Below are 20,988 nucleotides of genomic sequence, written 5' to 3'. Positions count from 1 at the left end.
TAGAACCAGACGATATATGACATTGTTCACGCCCGGGGCAAATCAGCTTGGATAATACATATATTTTGATCTGAAGGAAGGTAAAATTGCAAAATGTTGTGAAAGACACAATAGGTATAGGAATAGAATTTATTGAAAAATCAACATATTTATTAAATGTGCAGCTATTAGCTCAATATTATCCTTTATTCATAAGACACTAAAAGTTCTTACAAATAAAGGATAATACCGATTGCCCAGGTCTCACTACGAGGAGGTTGCTGCACAAGAGACCCGAAAGGGAGTCAGAACGAATGCAATATTCCTTCTGGCTCCCTTTCTTACAACGATGGACTTATACTAAATTAAATGTCGAGTAATTATCGCGGAGCAAAAGGTGTGAATCGGAGAAGAAGTCTCCGATCCAGGGGGGATCGAAGGCGAATCAGGCAGAAGGCTCTGATTCTTTCAAAGTGAAAAACAAGAGCGAACTGTTAGTCGTGTTGCCGCATTTTAGGCGGATTTTTAACTAAATAACGAAGCCGAAATCGCAATTTCTTATTCTTCATTTTCGTCTTATATTATTGTCGAGAACCATCCCTTAAATTTTCTCCCACCTGTAGTCGAACACCCTATATATTCCAGAGAGCGTAAGAAAACACTGAAGTTCCACAATATTAGTTTTTATCGATACGGTAGAATGTGACACGGAATGGTAAGGGGGCTCTAGAGCCCCCCGAACGCGAGACAGAAAAATACTTTGGGTGATTGATCTACTCTTATACCTCGTCTGTGTTTATATGGTCCAAGTACACAGCATAATTCTAACCTCAAAGTGACGAAAAATGGCAAATCGCACTGTAAAAGATGCAAAATCAATTCGAGGTACGAATCCCCAGTATTTGGTGGAGAAAATTATCAGATCTCGAGTATACGATTCAAAATACTGGAAAGAAGAATGCTTTGCCTTGACAGCGGAGCTTTTAGTCGACAAAGCTATGGAATTGAGGTTAAATAACATTTTCTTTTTTCCTTTATTTTCTCATTACGCTCAAATATATATCATTTCGTTCTTGCGCTCTTTTCTGTTATATTCTATAACCTATCTTATATCTTAGAGAAAATTCAATCTGTGCGTATAATTTGTTCGATAAAAAATAACCTATGTACTGTTCAACGAAAACAGACATGTATCATATATGTACTATTACAGGTTTATCGGTGGTGTTTTCGGTGGAAATGTCAAGCCTACACCATTTCTCTGTCTAATATTAAAAATGTTGCAAATACAACCTGAGAAGGACATTATAGTCGAATTTATAAAGAATGAGGAGTTCAAGTATGTCCGTGCATTGGGAGCGTTGTATATGAGATTAACAGGCTCGTCCCTAGACTGTTATAAATATTTAGAGCCATTATTCAACGACAATAGGAAACTTAGAAAGCAGAGTAAGCAAGGTAAATTCGAGCTGATTCATATGGACGAGTTCATAGATGAACTTCTGAGAGAAGAGAGAAGCTGTGATGTTATTTTACCAAGAATACAGAAGAGGCATGTACTGGAAGAAAATAACGAATTAGGTAGGCTTTCGTATACAGTATTCTCTAGTAGGACTATTACTTTTCCGAAGCTTCGGCTCTTCGAAGAAACGAAGGAAACTTCAATGTGTTTGAAATTTCAAAGTCTTCGAATTGTATGAAGCTGTTACTTACGAGTTTCATGTTATGTTATGATTTTTGACAAATAAACATATAAATAAAAAATTTGACAGAACTTCCACAGAATATAAATACAGTATTGTAATAATTAACGAAACCTTTCAGAGGGGAAGGTGTCAGCGTTAGAAGATGACATGGATGAAGGAATAGAAACATCGGAAGACGAAGATATTCCGCCAGTTAAGGAAGACACACGAAAAAGAACGGATGATCACGAAAGAGAAAGAGACAGACACAGGGACAGAGACAAGAGGCACTCACGATCGGATAAAAAATCTGACAGAGAGAAACAACGGTCAAGAAGCAGAGACAGAGACAGAGATAGACGAGAACGGAAGCGTAGCAAATCACCGAAAAGTCATTCCTCCTCGCACAAAGATAAAGACAGAGATAAAGACCGACACAGAAGAGACGACAGGGACAGAGACAGAGACAGAGATCGGGATCGAAGACGGGATCGTGATCGAGCTCGACATTGAGTGTAAATGTCGCAGAACTTTTTTACCGAATGTAATATACTGTGCGGATTTTTATGCATTTACATAATCAAAAAAATACTTGGATTTTCTGTCTCGTGTGATATAATGCTGCTATAAATTAATCTCTGAAACAGTGAATCTGCATACAAATCCGCAGCCTCGTAATAATAGATGTTTTTTTTAATAATAAGGAAAATAAAAATTTCCGAATGCTACAAGTCTTGAATTCGTTTATTGTGTGTACAACACTTCGGTCATGATTAACGTGGTGTGTAACATTTACAGGGAATAGTTTCATATTAAAATTATAGTACTCATCGATAGAAACGCTACATAGTAGCATACCCGTACAATACGCGTTCCAAGTAACATTATTTGTTCTTCATAAACTTACGTTATTCATTCGTTCTGGAATCATGTTTTCCTTTCTCATCGATTTAAAACTTACAATGTAAATATTATTTACAAAAGAATAGAGAACATTCACCATTGCGATCGTTGATAAAGAGTTATTACAGAGTGGACACGTTTCGTGAACGATATAAAAATTTGCTTCTCAGAGTTTATACTTTCTAAACGATGCAATGGCAAATCTTCTCGAGCACCATGTAATAAAATAAAGTGGATAATGTCATAGCCTGTCTATAAATGTAATCTATACAATTACACGCGTGGTATATTTTAAATATATACATTTCCACATAGTACCATACCTCGCAGTACTTTCGTAATTAAAAGTAATGAGCAAAATTATAGTGTCGATATATGAGAAAAGAAAAAGCAACATGAATGCATCGCCCACTTTCGATGCAGTTTCCTTTGCTATTATTCGTGGTACTCCCATCTAGCCGACATAAACTGCTCTCAAACAATGCACTGCACGTTTTCAAACGTTATCTATCCGATGAATCGTGTTTTTCTTAAAACGTCGGCGGATTTAAAATAAATAATCTTTCTTCCTCTTTCTTGATCCACTTCACCAATTTGCTTGCTGATTCAATGGCATCAGCTTTGGTTACTAACGGTTCAAACGTGACGTACAATTCGAAACCCAGTGTTACCTGCAATGCATATCCAATTAGATTAACGCATGAATTATGAATAGACAGCGGATCTCAAAGATTAATCACATTCGACTTACCCATGCTAACATAGTCTCTTTGTCCAATTGTTGGAATATAAGTTTCAATGGTCGATTTGGTGCGTATAGTCTATGGTGCAGACACTGGTAAAGACCCAGCAATCTGTGAACAAAATGTTGCAATTGTAGAATTATAGTTGTTTTATGTATTCAATTTTTATGAATACGCTGGCATTAAAGCAGTGGTTTCCAACCTGGGAGGACTACTGCCAGGGGAGGCACCAAAATTTTTTGTAATAAAGTTTTTATTATGATGAGCCTTCAAACGCGCTAGATAAAAGATCAACCTAGGCCGCAATGGCCCTAAAAAATCCTATTTTTACGTCTCATAAACGTAAAAATAGGACTTGAGGGCGATCGCGGCCTAGATTGATCTTTTATCTAGTGCTTTTGACTATTGAAAAGCCCCATCTTTGCACAATCGAGAAATGAAACAACGCATCCCGCACCCTTGCAATCCCAGAAACGAGTCGATTCTTATTATATCTACTAAAAAAATAAATGGTAGGGAGGCCCGGAATGTAAACCGCTGCATTAAAGTGTATTCATTAATTTTGCACGCCAAGTACCGTTCTATCTCTTCGTCCGTTGTGTACGGAGGCTGAAGACCAGGACTCCAAAACTGAGCTGTACTTTTACATTTGTACAAAACGTGTCGCATCTCTGGCAGTCCGATGTCAGCCGTTGTGACCGGTGGCTTGTTCATGGACTCGTTGATTGCTTCCAGACAATTCGTTCGTCTCAATTTCTCGACGATTTTCTGAAACGAAGATTTGGTAAAACGTTTTTGAAAATCTTGGAAAGAATTTGGCAGACGAACCTGCAGAGCAGCTACCTACAGGTTCACCATTTAACGTTAAATCACCTGTTTCGCCTCGGACAGTATGAAGAACACGTCCCGATCGACAGTGAGCAACAACAGACACGCTTGACAGTCCTCTGCCAAATAGGATACATGCCCGTGCATGTAACCGTTGGCGTCGAACTTCGGCAGACATATCGGTGTCCAGCTCTCGGCTGTTTTAAGCGACTCTGAACTGTCGACCAAATTCTGTATTATATGCAAGTCCACCGGATGTAGAAAAAATTTGTTCATTCTCACTAACGTTACCAGTTGATTATTAGCTAGAAGTATTGCAAACACTAAATTCTGGAAAGCGTGACTGGTTAGTACAACGTTTAAGAGAGATCAAAACAGTATCCTGAACATCCGATGTACCTTGATCTTCCCGCATGTTTGGATAATGGTCTGAGCAATGGAACTTCGCATCGAAGGAAGTAGGGGTAAACATTTAATGGCTCCTAGGAAAAATGCTGGTTCTCTATCCATGAAATTTAATAGGTGATCTATCAGTCTTTCGCTGCCGGATAACAATCTTCTCAAGTCGAAATTCCTACGTTGATCATATACTCTGGTTAACTGAGACTGTGTCAACACAGAGACTATCTGATTGTACACGTATCTGAAATGAAAGACCGTTTGTTAGTACACAGAGAAGTAAATTGGTATTTCAACAGTGTACGTACGTTAATTGCAATGTAAGTTGAGGTACACTTTCAAGTGTTTTGGAGACTGCAACTAGTATCAGTGGACCTTTGACTACGAACACAAAATTAGTATCTCCCGCGTGCACAGATCTAATCATATCACTGCCTGCTTGGACGAATGAAACAAGGGCCTGCATGACACCCATTACTGTGACTAGCTTATCCTCAGAACTATATCTAGAATATATAGGTTTTCCAGCCTGGCTTAAAATAAATATATGTTTCCTTTGAGCCAGCCATATTTTGCAACGTAAGGGATCCGAATCTAAACTACTCTGACCTATTCGATGGGCGACATCCTCCTAAAACAAAATGAACATTAACCGTTTTAGTATCAGAATTCATAACACGTTGAACAGTGCCGAGCAGCGTAATCCCGCTGTTCCGTTTCTACGTCGATAAATGCCAAGCAGCATGATCTTACTGTTTTCTATACCATTTTCGCAGTTCTCGTACTACGGATTGAACATAGCAGCTGTGACATTATTTAATACGAAATCTGAACAGCATGCTCACGCTGCGTGGCACTAGAACCAGCCTTTAAACAGCTAACGACAACGAGTGGGTGTCACCCTAAAAGATAATATGGCTCCAACTTGATTCAAAACAGTTCTTATGATTAACAGAACATATCGGTAGCCTAACGATCAACGTAAGATATCGCCGACATTTTGATGGAATCTATTAACTTGAAATTGAATTGAATGTAAGGTGTTTCTTCTGGAAAAGGTTATGAAACCTACTACGTCGGAATCATCGAGAGAAGCTGTTTTCTGAAGATCTCGCGAGTTCGTCGCATTGGGTGTTATCGGAATGTCTTGGGCCTCTTCCTGGATCTCGGAGATGGTGCTCGTTGTGCTTTCTTTCATTTGCCTGTCGTCGATGCTGCTGCTGATCTCCTGCTCGTACTCCTCAAAACTGTCGGTAGTGACGAATATCGTTTCGGTCGAAGCACCTGGCTTGATCCCTAGATCCCCGATCTCATCGTCGATAGCAGCAGGCTCTTTCTCCGCCATAATAACCGATGAAACACTTTCGACCTGCCACTATTTCAAAAATCGCTCTTCCAGTTGACATTTAACGGCTAGTCGTGACGGTTCAGCCGCCATTGTTGGTGCGGCTTATTTGGAACACAACATCGAACCGACCGACAGTCCGGCCACTCTTGCACGCCCCCGCAAGAAATTACTACACAGCACACTGGACAGACTAGGCACAATTGTTTATTCACTGTTTATCAACTGTTTATTCACCCATCTTTTTGACTTTACCCACCGGCAGTTCTCTTGAAAATAACCGTGGATGTGTCAAGAGATTGTTCGATAACTGATTGTAACACTTTGCTCACCAGCAATTTTTTAATACATTGAAACTATAAAGATCAAGATCGTTCAGAATTTCTCTATTATATCAGTCAAAAGAATTTTCACGTTATTAAAAAACTTTGTGTACATTTAATAAATTATTAAACGTTCAGGTATACTATCAGTAAATACTAGGGGTGGGTGGGTATCCGAAAATTAAGTCGCGGGTCGGGTGTGGTTCCTCAATCTGATTTTATGCGCATATTATTATTCTTTCAGATTTTTATAAATGTTTTCGGATTTTATTTAAATAATATAAAATATAAAAAAAAGAAAACAGTGCATCGCATTGTACGAAAACTATTTTATTTTAAATTTTTGTGAAGAAAACACAATTTTTCAGCTCTTCTTCCTTTTTGTATAATTGAAGGAAGAGTAAAATCCAATTTTTTATCGGATTCGGGTACTCGAGATTTCCGGGTATCGCGAATTTTCGGGGCCCAACCCGAACCTGAATTTCCGGGTACCCGTCCACCCCTAGTAAATACACTCGATTTCGTATAGCAAAATGGAAAAGGTTGAGGATTGCAAATTTTACGTATAAAAGTGTTAAACTATGAGAGCTAACAAAATTATACAGCAATGCCTTTCAGAAAATGAAAGTCGTCGTATATAATTTATAATATTTATTGTTTCATTACAATAATATAGAATCCAAAAATAACTTCAGAAAAGCGATAAGTGTCGTGCGTTAAAAAACTATGTGGCTGTTGAATATACGCTCTAGCGATGCTCTCGTTCGAGCAGGAACGAGTCAAAGGCAACGATCGTCGAAACGGCGTACAACTGGAGTTAACAACAAGTAATATAACTGCATACATAGCCGAGCTACATATATTGCCAGATTGATTTGCGCGTTCTACATCGTGAATTCAAGTGCGAAAGTGGACACATGTTACGGGCATCGACTTGTCGATGAATTCGCTTGCAGCTAGACTAGTTTGCACACATATGAGATTCATGATCCTCTAATACACGTCCCCGTTTTCTCAATAAAAAATATTGACTATCATCATGAGATTCTCTCATCGAAAAGAAACCGCATCGTTGTAAATATTTTTTACAGATAAATAGTGTATTGCTTTAACGCTTATTATGATAACAACAATATCATATAACATTGCTTTTTTCAACATTGAACACAGCTTTCCGAGAATAAGATCATTCAAGCAATTATGAAAATTCATCGACGAGTCGGCGCAGCGTTGTTTAATTCTGATCTGTCTCGGCGTAATCTCTGCTCGATTACTGTGAAACCATGATCTCGTATTCGGGGAAGGCGACCTCGGCACCAGCGAATGCGATATAGCAGACGCTATGGGACGGCTGGACCTTGCCGATGGTCAAGGTGCCTTCGTGGTGCACGCGGCCGACGAAGAGCGGCTCTCCGTCTTCGGTTTCGCCACCAGGAATCGCGTTGGGAGGAATGTTGTTTCCGGTGGTTGGAACCCAGCTAGGGTGGCAGCCACAGAGGACCTGCAATAGCAATGTTTTTGTTGAAGAAATTCGATGTGTTATGTCAAATAACTACAGTCAGCGGCAATATTAAGTGGACACCCTTAAAAATCGCATAAGTTTTTAGAAATTGGTCCAAAGGACTTGAATTTTTTAAAGATGTTAGACCGGCTAGTTCGCTAGAGAATAAGTGAACCAAAATTTATTACGATTGCAATTGGTAGGAATCATACAAAATTTAAAAAATGATGTTTTGTCAGGCTGAAAATCTGCGACTTTTACGCTTAAGCTCTCATCTTTAAACGTATGTAGCTCATTGCAATGTTGACCGATTTCGATGAAATTTTCAGTATGCATATAAGTTACCGAAATCTATAAAACGCATTTTTTTTAAATTATCGTTACAGGCCCAGATAAAAAAGTTGTTATAAAAGTTGTTGATAAAAAAGGTGTCCACTTATTATTGTCGCTGACTGTATACGGAGTGAAACCACTCATTTATTGCATTCATTTGAGGGGTATTACCTGGTAATCAGACTTTCCGTGTTCCTGACCACCCCATGCAACATAGCAAACGGAGTGTGCAGGCTTCACTTTTCCAGGCAGAAGAGCACCCTCGTGGAAAGCTCTGCCTACAAACAAGGGCTCATCATCGTCCTTTCCACCTTCGACGGCAGCTGGAGGCACCATGCCACCTGTTGCATCACACCAGCACTCTTGGCCAGCTTCTAAACCTTGCACTGGTGGAGGCGGAGCAGATGGGCTCGTTGTATCTGAAAGCAGGTGCGTTGGAACATTAAGGAGTATACTTAAACGACGACGGAATCGGCAGTGCAACACAAACAGCGAAAAGAGGGTACATCGATCCTTCTTGTAGCTATAGATATAATTTCGTATGTATGTACAATGTTTGAATATTTTTCTTAATTATTCAGGTTTCACCACCGATTTAATCAGCGCACACACATGCCACAAAATATTGCAACCAGTGAAAGGAGCATTTATACATATATGTTCCAATTAACGTCGCGCTGATGACATTGAAGCGATGATGCGTGAATATCAATGGGACATAAATATCCTAATCGCTTTCTTTCAATCTTCTCATTATGGGGATCCATTGATTAAAGGGGACCGCTTGGAAAATTACATTAAAATCAATGAAAGTCTCGAGATGAAGAAAATTATGCGTCTGCGGGAGATAATGATAGGACCTCGGCATACTTGGTGCTGGTGTTAGATAAGCATGGTCGTGCACAGTTAGCAACACAGAACATAATCACGCCAAACTCAATCGAGCGTTCAAGACCATCTCCTCAAACCATTCCCTTCAGCCATTTATCAAACTTTCGAGGAATAAATTTCCATACAAGACGTTCGAATCTGTTGTCGCCAGCCAAGCGAGAACAATTGCTTTTGCTCAATGATCCCGAGTTCCGTCGATGCGCTGGATGAGCAAAGAGTATAAACAATATCCGAGTGTCGAAAATAGGTTTGCATTTTAATGCTCCTCCTCGAAATAAATTCTAAATGTACAATATTACCCCGGTGCATCCAATGGAGGGGCGGAACTACAATTTTACTAAAATTATCCCTAATTTAAATTGAATTAAAAGTATAATATAAATTGTCTTTTTTCTGGGTGCCCGAAATTATATTTTTGCGACCGAAAATTTGTAGTTCCGCCACTGATCCAATGTTTCCCAAAGTACCACACCCTCTTTGCCGAGGCAATACTGTACTAATTCAATTTTTCAGTGTTGTTTAGTTCGGGTAATCGAGGCCAAGCTTCCACATGTTCGCAGCGGTGTTAAAAAGAATTTCTGTCCCGACAAAAAAAATACTTTTCAGTGAAATTACTTTTAGCACCGGGTCTCGGAAGGGGTGGATAGTGTGCGGTACGAAGTTGCCATTTCCCGGTTGCACCCCAACCAGTGCGCACGCCCACGTAGCTCACGCCGATCGGCTTAGGATCCCGCCATTCCATGATCACGGGACCGTTTAGATCGCCATTCCTAACCGTGATCAAGCCGTCGAGCCAAGTGATCGCGAACTTCTTCGACTGGCTCTCGTTCAGTAGGTTTGGCGTGTTTACGCGCACCTGTCCGTGCAGAATCAGCCGTTTAGGGCGGGCCACTCCTTGCCGAAGCCGGAAACGCGAGGGTTCCTTCAACCCTTCGTGTCTTTGCGATACACCTGTCCAATTACGCTTTTCGGCTCTTTGATACGTCGACAGACGCGTTGGTCAACGTAATTGACGCAAATGCACTCTTAGCTTGGTTGACTCGCGAGTTATTCTAACCCATTGCTACTTTTATTTAGAAGGAAAACTTGAGTAATCGGCTGTTCAAGTAGCATAACTTTTTTAACCCTTTGCACTCCGAATTATTTTTCAATTTTGTTGCCAACAACTTCCTACCACACATTTTAAATTTACTTCAAAGGTCAGTTTCTCGACTGCTACTTATTTTAAATAATTTTGTTTACTAATTATATTAAATGTAGCTCTCAAACTTTGTTGTAATTTATATTTGTGAAACTTATATTTGTTTTTAACTAATAAATAAGAAATCAAATGAATAAAGGAAGAACCAAATACACATAATTCTTTTTCTGATGTCGAGTCACATTCAACAAAGAAGTGCGAAAGGTTAATGGAAGTAGTGATGGGTTAGAACAACTCGCGAATTTACAAGACTAAAGGGCTGAAGGAACAACGTTGTTCAACAGCGAACCTTGTCGGGCTGTTTGCCATCGTATCTGATTACGGACGCCATGTTCTCCCAACCCCCGAGCATGATCTCGTACATAGGGGAGGATGCAGACTTTTTGTTGGTCAAGGCAATGTGAGCGTTGCTCTTGGCCTTCACGTCCAGGAGGACCGCACCGCTTCTTACGTTTCGAAACTGGTAGACTAACTGATTCCGCGTTGACAGGGAGCCGTGTCCTTCACAGAAAGGAAAGAAAAGCATAATTCCCACCCCAGATTATTATCTCGTGTCCTGTCCCTGATCGTTTCAGTTCGATTTTCTTGGCCACAGCTCTTAAAGTGTCTAAAACTAAATTGACAAGCATGACTTTGCTTCTTGTGCAGGTGTTTAAATCAGGTCTAATTGAATTGGACGGTACAAAGGCGGGGGGTCAAACGTGCTAGGAACAAATCAATCATATTCGAGCAGAAAAGCTCTATCTAAGGGATGCAACTACGTTTCTCCGGTCAAGCTCCGTTTGATATACGTACAACGATCGTGATCACCGACACAGATGGCTGTGTGGACGATGGTGTATTAGTAGATCATCCATCCGACGTCCGATTAAGTACCAGGAACAAGATCGTGTTAATAAATTGTAAAAGATACTTGAATATCTGGGCGAAGAACCTTATTGTGCTGCGAATTGTCTATCGTAATAATATGTACACTATTTGCAAAATATTACTTCTATATCATTCAAAGCAGCATAATAATATACTTCAGAGGTTACTATAATAGAGAGAGCTTCGGAAAGACCCTATCCTTTATACGAAAGGACACTTGCTTTAGAGTATTGATCTAAACTACTACAAGAGAAAGCAATTCTAGTAGAACCTTCTAACCCCGAAGAGAGCATTAAAAATAGAATACCTTCAATCATCCATTCACCGGAGGCACCCCAACCAGTGCACACTCCAAAGTAACCGATTCCGAAGGGATCCGGATCGGTATAGGTGAGGAATGCGCTCGGTTCGCCTTCTTTGCCCACGGAAATAGCACCGTCGCCCCATCTGAAAGAATTATCATGTCAGAAATCACTCTTGTGACAGCCAGAATTGATTCCAGGCCGCCTAGTATCGAGTCTATCACCTTGACATTCTATAAACGTCTCGAGAATAGAACCGTTCATAATAAATTATTATCTTATTGTTAGAGAGTTCCTTATACCATTCGCATAAATTGAAAATTTTTGCTATAATTATATAGTCCAGTCAATGAATGCTCATAAGGGGGCTGTAGGAGGAAATGGAAGGAACATAATTTTTAAACATACTAAAAGTCCCTATTCCTAGGAGGTGAGCGGGGTACAGTGGGGCACGTAGAACCCCCTTTTTCGGTTTTCCGCTTATATCTCGGAAACTATGCGTCCTAGCGATAAGATCATTCTATACAAAATTGAAGCTAACAAAATGTGCCATAAGATCGATTCGATTCAGTTTTTCGCTATCTCGCATAGTTTCCGAGATATGCGTGCTCAAATTTCACGTTTTTTGTCTTATTTGACTAGCTAACTCTTCAGCACAATTAGTGCACTTTCAGCGCGGATATCTCGGAAACTATGCGAGATAACGAAAAACTGAATCAATCAATCTTGTGGCACATTTTGTCAGCTTTAATTTTGTATAGAATGGTCTTATCGCTAGGGCGCATAGTTTCCGAGATATAAGCGGAAAACCGAAAAAGGGTCCAAACAAAGACCCGAAGTTAAAAATTGTGTTCCTTCCATTTCCCTCTACAACTTTTCGTTGACTGGACTATTATGTTGGTAGCCACGTGTTTGCAATCTAGCATTTCAAAGGCTGTTGTTTGCCAGCTACACCTATGGATACAGCTCCGTTTCTATTACTTTTTATTACGCGCACTTGATCAATTCGATCTCCTCGAGTCTCAATTACAGAAATATATATGTACAGCCCTGCCTTGGAGATTTGAATGCGTGGTGAACCACGACCGCGCGCGGCCGCTAGAGGCCAACCTTAGAGCATCCGAACCATTGTATACTTCTCATTCTAGAAGCTATCAATATCGACGTTTATTATTGTATACCCCACCTGATCCAAAAACCGCGGAATTCATCGGGACTCAATATACCGGGTGTCTCTACTTCCGCGGCTTCGGGTTTCGTCTTGTTCTTGCGAATCACGGATTTGGCGTTGCTCCATCCACCGATGAAAACCTGATTGAATTACATATGTCATTGTTGTTGTTATGTGCCGGATGGATTTGTTTTGATTATATTTTGATTGTTTTTACCTCGTACATGGGTTCTCCCTCTGCGGGACCAGTGGTGAGAGCAACGTGGGCATCATTGGCTGTTTTTACCCGGAACTGAAGCTGCCCGCTGGCTACCGGGTAGAATTTGTACTCCAACTTGTCCTCAGTGGAGAGTGCTAACAACAAAAAATTGGAAAATTGTTGTGTTAATGTTGATTAACTGAATTTTCCTATTTCCACTACAATGTTAAATTCCGAAGGATCTTCAGAGAATTTCGGAGAGCAAGGGGAGCAGTTTTCGAGAAAGAACTGTTGACCTAGTCTAACACGAGGTTCCATTGATCTTCTACAGAGAATTCTCGACACAAAAACCCCGACAGCTGCTAAATCGTCCCAGTTGGACTTCTCGAAGACTGAAAAGCTACTCGATCGATCCTCTCACAGCAATGTGTGCTTCATCACCAAACTCGAAGTCTATCGACCGTGCTCTGCTAGAGTGAACAGTTACGTAACTATTGTTTTTGTAATATTATGTTGCATATCAGTTCATTATAAAACCAAAAAATAAATGCTACAATTCCGATCAATTTAATAAGCTTCAGGACTTTTGTATGTATACTACTAGAGATAGCAATTCATCATTAATTTATTCAACAATATTCCACGAACATGTATGCCCCAAATGAAATAAAAATGTCATTCCTTATTCATTCGATAGCTTCAGCGTTAGTGTTTAAGACAAATGGATTTTCTGACCGAATTCTGTCAGCCAGAGGTAGCAATTCTTCTAACGACCACCTTAAAGTACAATAAGGTCCATTTACCACGCGAAACGAGCAAACAGGCGAATTTTCAATCTACGAAAGTGGAGCAACGTTTTTCCTAGAACGTCCAGACGTCTGGACGCCAGTCTGACGATATCACGAACGAAAGTAGGACAATGCAGGACTCGCATCGATCAATATCCCGGTGGCCGCCATAATTCCACGTCTAGATCACGTCTCGCGTGATTAGAAATCTTCGCCGATGATCTCGACACAGTCGATAAACGTCTGGAGGGATTAAACGGTCTTGGTGCTCGAAGGACGAGTGCCAAGATGATGACTTCATGCACAATAATAACGTTATAACTACACTCTGAATGTTAATATAAAAGCAAAAATTGTGTGCATCAATATCGTGCATTTGTGTAGTTCAAACGAAGTAATTCATTCGGAAAGTCACGAGGAAGCCAACGACGATAATTGTAAAAAGCAAAGGACCCAGTTCAGCAAGACAAGTTCGCCACCCCTCTATTTCTAGTTCGCGGAGAATTTATGGCCGCAAGTTGATTGTCTTCAATTAAACGCGCGGGTTTTCCTCGACGGAAATGGAATGCCGGCGTCGACGAGTCAGATGCGAGTTCTTTTTCTTCTTGTTCCTACTGCCTTCGAGCAGAAACGCCGGCTGCAAGCGATTTCGTACACAGCCATAAATTCAAGTTGTTCGCGACGCATCGAATCAACTCCCAGCCCGAACCCTGATTGGTAGATATCCGTTTTTACGATTGAACGTTGCGATGGTAAACGTTAACACGTTCGGCTTTTAATTACGTAATTAGACGCGCGACTAACGTTTGTTTATTGGACTTTTTCGAACGTTTCACGCAAGCATGTTTTGTAAAAGAAGCACAACGACATGAAGTGATTTTTTACCGGAGACAGAAAAAGAACGAAAAGTTACAGGCCGATTTTATTATTTGAAAATACTGTAAATGCTTCAAATTCTTTGACAAATGACACCACGCAATAATTTCTTTTCCTGATGGATTGGGAATATTTACCTGACGGATCGAACAGAGACCACAAATGATGGCCCACGTCCGTGAAGATAAAAATCAACAGCAGTATAACAGTGTTCAATAAAAAGTTCCACGGTAACACGCTACGATAGAAGTTAGATAGTCTACGGTCGCGAGATCCCATTATACTGATTATTTACAAGATTGCAACGGGTCAGTCGTGGACACGGAACATCCTTGGCTTCATGTTAAATAGTCACGTGTCAATATTGGCGATTAACTTTTCTTTACTCGACTGTTTCACACGCGTGAACACTTATGCGACTGAATCGACTCGTTTCTCGAAATTCTATCGATTTATTAATATACACTATGAACACTTTGTTATTTATTACCACCTTAACAGTGCATTAAACATTTTAATTGACTTTGTCAGCTCAACGAACAATCCTTGTTTTATTACATCATATTGTTTATGTACACGCAAATTACGCTGCGAATTGATTTGCGACTGTAAGTCTTGATCGCATCGATTTTAATGGTCCGAGAGTTACATCATTGCGATTGTTTATAGTCGTATGATTACACGATTCACAAAATTGCGTTCGGACATTTATGTAATTTTCCCATTGTGGAATAAAGCAGCTGGTTTAAGGTCACTATTTCGGTACAAGATCACTCGATGGAATGCGCTGACCGGCACGGAATTAACGAACGATCGGTGATCGATGGAACGATCGTCCAGAAGGTTGTTTTCGCGCGTACTAGCCATCGAAGCGACTACCAATTCACCGAACACTTCGTTTTGCGGAACGAACGAAGGAACGCAACGCTTATAAATAGTGACTTGTGTCACGATGGCCGTGTTCCCGTTGCTGACATCAGCATGTCATCGTAACATTAAGAAATCAGTAATTTGGGGGTCGTCGTTTTTTAAACAGCGATTGTAGATTCTTCCGCGAGACGCTCGCCCATTCAAAACGATTCCTATCTGAAGTCTTATCTCCACTGCAGGCACCTTTTAACTTTTTTACTCGTTCGCCAAATAATTTATCGACAATTTTACTAAACATCCGTTTTTTATATCTGTTTGCAAAACATGTAAAATTGCTTGGCAAAGTCTTTCGTCAACAAACTTGAAGATCTCTCTTGAAGTTGGTCTGTCTAAGAAACGTCGTTCTTTCTTAATGGAAGTAGTGATGGCTTCGAACAATTCTCGAATTCCCATTTCATTTTTTCTAATCAATTCAATATTTAGTCTGGATCTGGATATTGGTTTTAAATGAAAGTAGTGTTGGGTTGAAACAATTCTGGAATTCTCATTTCATTTTTCTAAATCAATTCAATATTAGATACTCAGTAGAAGTTGTATTGTTAGTCTAGATCTAGATATTGATTCTTAATGAAAGTAGTGATGGCTTCGAACAACTCTCGAATTTCCATTTCATTTTTTCTGATCAATTCAATATATAGTCTGGATCTGGATATTGGTTTTAAATGAAAGTAGTGATGGGCTGAAACATCTCTCAAATTCCCATTCAATTCTTCCTACTCCATCAGATACTCGACATTATTAAAACATTGTGTAAAATCATGACCATTTTACACATTCTCACTTCGTTACGGTGAGTTTCTAGAATTAACTCGACTTCATTTAACGAAGTGATTCAAACGTGAACGTGACTTAAATTGCCACTTTCAATATATAGGGGTCACAAGTTTCCCCCACCGGTGGACCCCATAACGCTCGTCACTATAAATAACTTGTATGTTGTCCATGAACATTCTCACATCCGTTGAAATCGCAAGTCCAGCACGTCGATAACAAAATTAAAGATAATAGAAAGTCGCGTTAGACGAGGTCAGAAACGTCATCGCGCTGATGTCACTGCTGTTTCGATGCCAATTACTTCACATTACGGTACGTCGATGATTCAAACTGATCAGCACGACGAACTTTCACAGCGAGATTGTTCCGGTCGCAGAACCGCGTCGCCGATAACGTAAGTGATATTATAAAACGCGTTCAAATCATTACTTATCTCCTACAATAGTTCTACATCATTTTTCTCACGGCAAAAGTTACCAAAGAATACATTTGTCTTGTTCATTATATGTATAATATAATACAACATTTCTTTTAAATCCACTTACCGATATTTTTAAATTCAGTATATTTTTGTTATTTTCCGTAATTATCGTGTGACTTTTCTAATTGCAGCATCAATGGATGCCTGAGAGTCTTCCGATTAAAACGAGTCCAAACACGGGGTAAATCGGACGGGGTAAATTTTACCGATTCAATATGGAGGACGCTACGTCATAATAATGCACATAAATCGATCAAGATACATAAATAGTCCGATTTATCTCGTGTTTGGACTCGTTTTAATCGTGAGAATCTCGGCTATCTGTTGATGCTATAATTATGATGGTAAGCCGACAAACACTGAAAATGACATTTCTTTTATTGCATGTTTATTTTGTTCAATCACGGTCTCCCTTGGAAATGCGCCTCGGTCGCCTATATTCAACGTATGAACTACGTTTACCTCGCTTCTGTTCGTTGTTTGATTCTCTCACTTCGTCGAGGCATGCTCGAGTCAGTCCTCGAGAAAAAAGATGTCCAGCCCGCAAGAGTTTACCTAGCTGCTGGCTCCCGAACTGATGTAAATTTAACCGTGTACTACCGTAATTCGAATCCCCGCGTGTGTCTAATTACGTGTGCTTAACCAAGTTCTCGCGCGTTCTCGTGTGGACCGAGTCGCTCTTCCTATTCCATTAATAGTAATTTCCGGCCCCCGGTGCTGCAAAGATGGCAACCCAGATCGCAATCAGCCGCAGAATGTTAATATCCCGGCGAACCGATTAGACCACACAGAGCCTGTATCGCGCGAGGCGTGTTACAATTAACATAACAATGCGAAAATTAGAGTCATTGAGTCAATTTCCCATTGCGCAAGATCGGCCGGGTTATATCTCGCCGCTAACGTAATTTGTTAACGGTATGCACCTCGAAGAATTAATCTCAATCGTCGACCGACATTAATTACCGTTGCCATCGACGATACACTAATTCCTTCATCGAATTTCCCCTCGAAATTACCGGACACGTGTCACAACTATAACGTGGTCGATCGCAGCAACAGGTACTTTGTATATTCAAGATGGCTCCCGAAGCAATAACAATAAATTGCACACATGTCATTGGACTCGCTTTGGTTGCGAAAAAGAACGGCTGCAAGCGGCTAGACACGCTCACCTACGGAGTCTAGCGTCTATCCTCTCTGTCACTGACCTCGCATAGCAACCGTCTTCCTTTTGCCAGCAAGGTAGATACATGACGTGACCGGTGGCCACGAACGGCCGCTGAAATTTCAGCCGAGGAGAGATCGATTAATAACGTCCAGATTTTTCTCATCTGCGGTCCGACGAGTCCGGTTTGCGTTGTAAACATATTCGACCTTCAGCTTCCGCGGTCAGGATACGTTATACGGAAATAAAGAGGTTTCTAAAACCTGTAACACGCGCGGCTAATAATAAACTTATCATAACCTGTTCGCCGTGGTACAGTCATAATAGCTGTCCACTCCACGTCTATAATGTAAGCCAGAAACAACAAGACTAAATAGTGAGGACAGCTATCTTATTACTAGCCTGCTGATTATCGCGACAAAAATGGGCAGATAAAATTTAAAACAGAACGAGGATTAAAAGAATATAAGAACTATTCCTCGTAATTGATACAGAAAGAAAAATTATAGCACTCTCTCGAGAAAAATTGCTGTACCGTTATTCAAAATATTGTTTAAATTATTAAACAAGTTGGTATCTAATCGATTACTCTAAACATTTAAGTATTGTATAAAATTATTCTAGGGCGGAAGGAATGTTCAATTATGTATTTCGTTAAAATATAGCTCTGAGTGCAAAGGGTTAAATTCGGTGATACAAACGGTGGACGATAATTTATTATTCATCAAACGGGCGATTAAAACGGTCAAAATAAGAAGTAAATGAAATACTAGAAGACTTGGGCTATAAATAGTGTACAAAGGAGTGACAATTCGCGTAATTGTCCTCAGACCTCCAAGACGGAATTGCTGATGATAGGGGATCTCTGAGAAGTCGTGTTTTGTCGCGATGATGCTATAGCGGTATAAGAAGCAGTAACGGAACTGGACAGAGCCTAACCGTGAAGATGCTCCGTGACAGTTTCGAATTCTAGGTTAATAGATCCCGTGGCCTCGTGAAATCGCATTGTGAGTTAAGAAAGCCGGCCGGCTTGTCAAACCGGCAACGGCCGCGCCCGTACACTATATTTAGCTGAACACAAGAAAAGACAGTCTGCGAAAGCGTATAAACACGTAACGGTCCGAGGACGGCGAGGACTCCACTCGCAAAATCGATGATCGATACATCGGCTGCAATATACTCGTTGGACCCGTAAACATCATTTATAATTTACAGATTCAATATCACGTAGCCGCCGATACTTTCTTCACACAATTTTCAAGTTAGCAATTTATATATTTCTTAATATTTAGATATTAAAATAAATCATTGGGTTACGTATGCTACCAACGACAACAGTCGCAGGATTTAGGGTCCTTCGAGTTCGGAGAAATGCTGGAATACGTTAGTCAGATTAGAATCACGGAGCGCTGTGCAGCGTATGAAATAATAGAGAGCAGTGGTAATTCAAGATCATGCTTCGGTAACCTTTGCAAGAAACGGCCACGCTGGAATTCAATAGAATATCGAATCCAGTCGATAAATATAGACAAGCACCAAGAGTCACGCGAGGAATTCTCGGTTGTGCTTCACTTCCTCCGAAAATACTATGTGTTCTCATCCTTTGAAGTAGTTCGATGACAACCGCCTATTTATGAGACCAGGGTCGTTTACTGCATGAAAGTGTTACTCAAAATAATAGGATACTCGGAAATTGACCGAACTCTATCTTGAAAAAAAGGATGTTCAAATAAGGAAGCCGGTAAGCATACCAAGTGCAACGCAATTCGTTTATGCACAGAAAGAAAATTCTAACAACTTCCACTGAATCGACATTAACAAATGAAATAAAGCCACCAACATATTCGTACAGTAATTTCATAAACTCCTGTTCGGGGTAATGCGAGATTTCTCGTGTAGGTGTTGCAACTTCCGGTGTCGGATACCGGCAATTAGACAGAAGACTAACTTGATATTTATATACGTATATATTTTGATATTCAGAGAAGAAAGATGATTATTATAAACGAAAATGTGCTCACAGATAGCCATGCTGTCTTCTTTGAAGAACAATAAACGAAATCTTCGACACGAAAGGGAATCGATACACACTCTACAAAGACTGAATTCGTACTGCGTTATGCCGCGTCGTTTTGACGCTCTACGACTATGGAGGCGGTTCAGCCGCGCATGCGCACTGAAGATATGCAACGCCGGCGATTTGCAAGCGATAATTAATCTGACTAGAGGAATGGTATGAGTCAGAAATTATTGATGCAAATTCGTCTTTACTTTGCAGAAACGCTAAAAAAAGCAGTACTGCCTACAAGACATATACGAATACATACTCATCGAAAAATGTCCTAATAATGAAGCAAAACTGTAATTAAGTTTCTATCACGATATTTATAACCGCGGTTAAATAGTTCAACGTAATACCGGCGAATAATTCTTTTTAAATCGTACCATTGACGTCTAAAGATTAGTATAAGTATACCATATGTATGGACGACGTAAACAGTTTTAGAAACATATTAACATTTTCCAATAATTAATATTTATACGGACTATGGCATGTTGAATAATTAGTATATGCATTGCGCTACTTAATCCCTAAATATAGCAGCAAACTAAGCAGTGCAGTTGTTAGACTACTCCAATTATATTCGAAATATTAATGATGTCATTGTTATAAACAGTCGTCGAATCAGTCCACGTGTTTGTCATCAGTCCACATCGGAAGTAAGTTCTATATAATTCACCGGCGAAAATTTAATGTCATGAATTCAGAATTTCGGTGACCTCATTAAACAACAATCTATTCCGCGTAATAACAATTCGAATGAGTCATTCCGAATACGCGTAGGCGCCACGGAATCTATAATAGATTATGTTACTTTGTAAGATTATACACGGAATTGTTTGAAACATGGTGTCGTATATCTTGACGGCTAGTCACGGTTATTGGTAAAAACAATTAATGCAAATATAGATCTAATATCTCTATGCACGATGAAATGATAGTAACGTTATTTACATTCATAATGAATGATTATTTTCAAAATGGAAGTTTTATATGATATTATCGACTCATGGTAATGTAGTTATTCACCGGAAAACATTTTTAAAATAATTTTTATTTTATTTGATCTGAAATCGATTTCAAAGAACTCTGAAGTTCAACAATTCTACGTTTTACCTGAACATCATTGTTTCACGGTTGGTTTATTCGAAACAACCGTGCTGTCTAAAACTGACTAGGTTATGTTACCGCAACCTGACCAATAACACTTCATAAAGACCAAACAAAACTCTATTAACT

At 39.8% G+C, this 20,988-nt stretch overlaps 3 protein-coding genes and 1 long non-coding RNA gene across 8 annotated transcripts; 2 read left to right on the top strand and 2 right to left on the bottom strand.

The window, feature by feature from the left end:
- The first annotated feature begins 766 nt into the window (after positions 1-766).
- Positions 767-2,395, top strand: Prp38 (pre-mRNA processing factor 38). The gene is made up of 3 exons (XM_076428060.1): positions 767-988; positions 1,193-1,560; positions 1,804-2,395. Exons 1-3 carry the CDS (start codon positions 825-827, stop codon positions 2,175-2,177), a joined length of 906 nt encoding a protein of 301 aa, XP_076284175.1. The 5' UTR covers positions 767-824; the 3' UTR covers positions 2,178-2,395.
- Mon1 (vacuolar fusion protein MON1 homolog) lies at positions 2,391-6,122 on the bottom strand. The gene is made up of 7 exons (XM_076428047.1): positions 5,610-6,122; positions 4,846-5,168; positions 4,538-4,781; positions 4,184-4,468; positions 3,888-4,078; positions 3,319-3,421; positions 2,391-3,238 (listed from the first exon to the last, which is right to left on the bottom strand). Exons 1-7 carry the CDS (start codon positions 5,880-5,882, stop codon positions 3,098-3,100), a joined length of 1,560 nt encoding a protein of 519 aa, XP_076284162.1. The 5' UTR covers positions 5,883-6,122; the 3' UTR covers positions 2,391-3,097.
- LOC143210849 (uncharacterized) lies at positions 6,023-9,549 on the top strand. 2 transcript variants are annotated; one of them, XR_013009341.1, is made up of 3 exons: positions 6,023-6,343; positions 6,882-8,541; positions 8,621-9,549. It is a non-coding gene; the product is annotated as an uncharacterized LOC143210849 (long non-coding RNA). The 2 variants fall into 2 exon arrangements; XR_013009342.1 differs by lacking the exon at positions 6,023-6,343 and adding an exon at positions 6,350-6,747.
- Positions 6,842-19,864, bottom strand: LOC143210832 (uncharacterized). 4 transcript variants are annotated; one of them, XM_076428049.1, is made up of 8 exons: positions 19,709-19,864; positions 12,692-12,828; positions 12,490-12,614; positions 11,309-11,448; positions 10,421-10,632; positions 9,546-9,786; positions 8,211-8,458; positions 6,842-7,706 (listed from the first exon to the last, which is right to left on the bottom strand). In XM_076428049.1, the coding sequence occupies exons 1-8, from the start codon at positions 19,716-19,718 to the stop codon at positions 7,476-7,478; spliced, it is 1,344 nt and encodes a 447-aa protein (XP_076284164.1). In that variant the 5' UTR covers positions 19,719-19,864; the 3' UTR covers positions 6,842-7,475. The 4 variants fall into 4 exon arrangements, with proteins under 4 accessions (XP_076284164.1, XP_076284163.1, XP_076284165.1 ...); XM_076428048.1 differs by lacking the exon at positions 19,709-19,864 and adding an exon at positions 14,475-15,214; XM_076428050.1 differs by lacking the exons at positions 9,546-9,786; positions 10,421-10,632; positions 19,709-19,864 and adding exons at positions 10,927-10,953; positions 14,475-15,196.
- Positions 19,865-20,988: the final 1,124 nt, after the last annotated feature.

This window comes from Lasioglossum baleicum, chromosome 7 (assembly GCF_051020765.1).
Source record: "Lasioglossum baleicum chromosome 7, iyLasBale1, whole genome shotgun sequence".
Classification (NCBI taxonomy): domain Eukaryota; kingdom Metazoa; phylum Arthropoda; class Insecta; order Hymenoptera; family Halictidae; genus Lasioglossum; species Lasioglossum baleicum.
This window is presented reverse-complemented; position numbering and strand designations above follow the sequence as displayed.

What these genes read in the sequence shown, in the direction of transcription:
- Prp38 (XM_076428060.1), top strand. Translation starts at nt 825, where the DNA reads ATGGCAAATCGCACTGTAAAAGATGCAAAATCAATTCGAGGTACGAAT. An exon ending in GACAAAGCTATGGAATTGAG is followed by an intron (nt 989 to 1,192) that starts GTTAAATAACAT and finishes GTACTATTACAG; the next exon opens with GTTTATCGGTGGTGTTTTCG. An exon ending in GGAAGAAAATAACGAATTAG is followed by an intron (nt 1,561 to 1,803) that starts GTAGGCTTTCGT and finishes GAAACCTTTCAG; the next exon opens with AGGGGAAGGTGTCAGCGTTA.
- Mon1 (XM_076428047.1), bottom strand. Translation starts at nt 5,882, where the DNA reads ATGGCGGAGAAAGAGCCTGCTGCTATCGACGATGAGATCGGGGATCTA. An exon ending in CAACTTACATTGCAATTAAC is followed by an intron (nt 4,782 to 4,845) that starts GTACGTACACTG and finishes CTTTCATTTCAG; the next exon opens with ATACGTGTACAATCAGATAG. An exon ending in AAACATGCGGGAAGATCAAG is followed by an intron (nt 4,469 to 4,537) that starts GTACATCGGATG and finishes CACGCTTTCCAG; the next exon opens with AATTTAGTGTTTGCAATACT.
- LOC143210832 (XM_076428048.1), bottom strand. Translation starts at nt 14,616, where the DNA reads ATGGGATCTCGCGACCGTAGACTATCTAACTTCTATCGTAGCGTGTTA. An exon ending in GTCTCTGTTCGATCCGTCAG is followed by an intron (nt 12,829 to 14,474) that starts GTAAATATTCCC and finishes TTTTGTTGTTAG; the next exon opens with CACTCTCCACTGAGGACAAG. An exon ending in CGGTGAATGGATGATTGAAG is followed by an intron (nt 10,633 to 11,308) that starts GTATTCTATTTT and finishes CTTTCTGTGAAG; the next exon opens with GACACGGCTCCCTGTCAACG.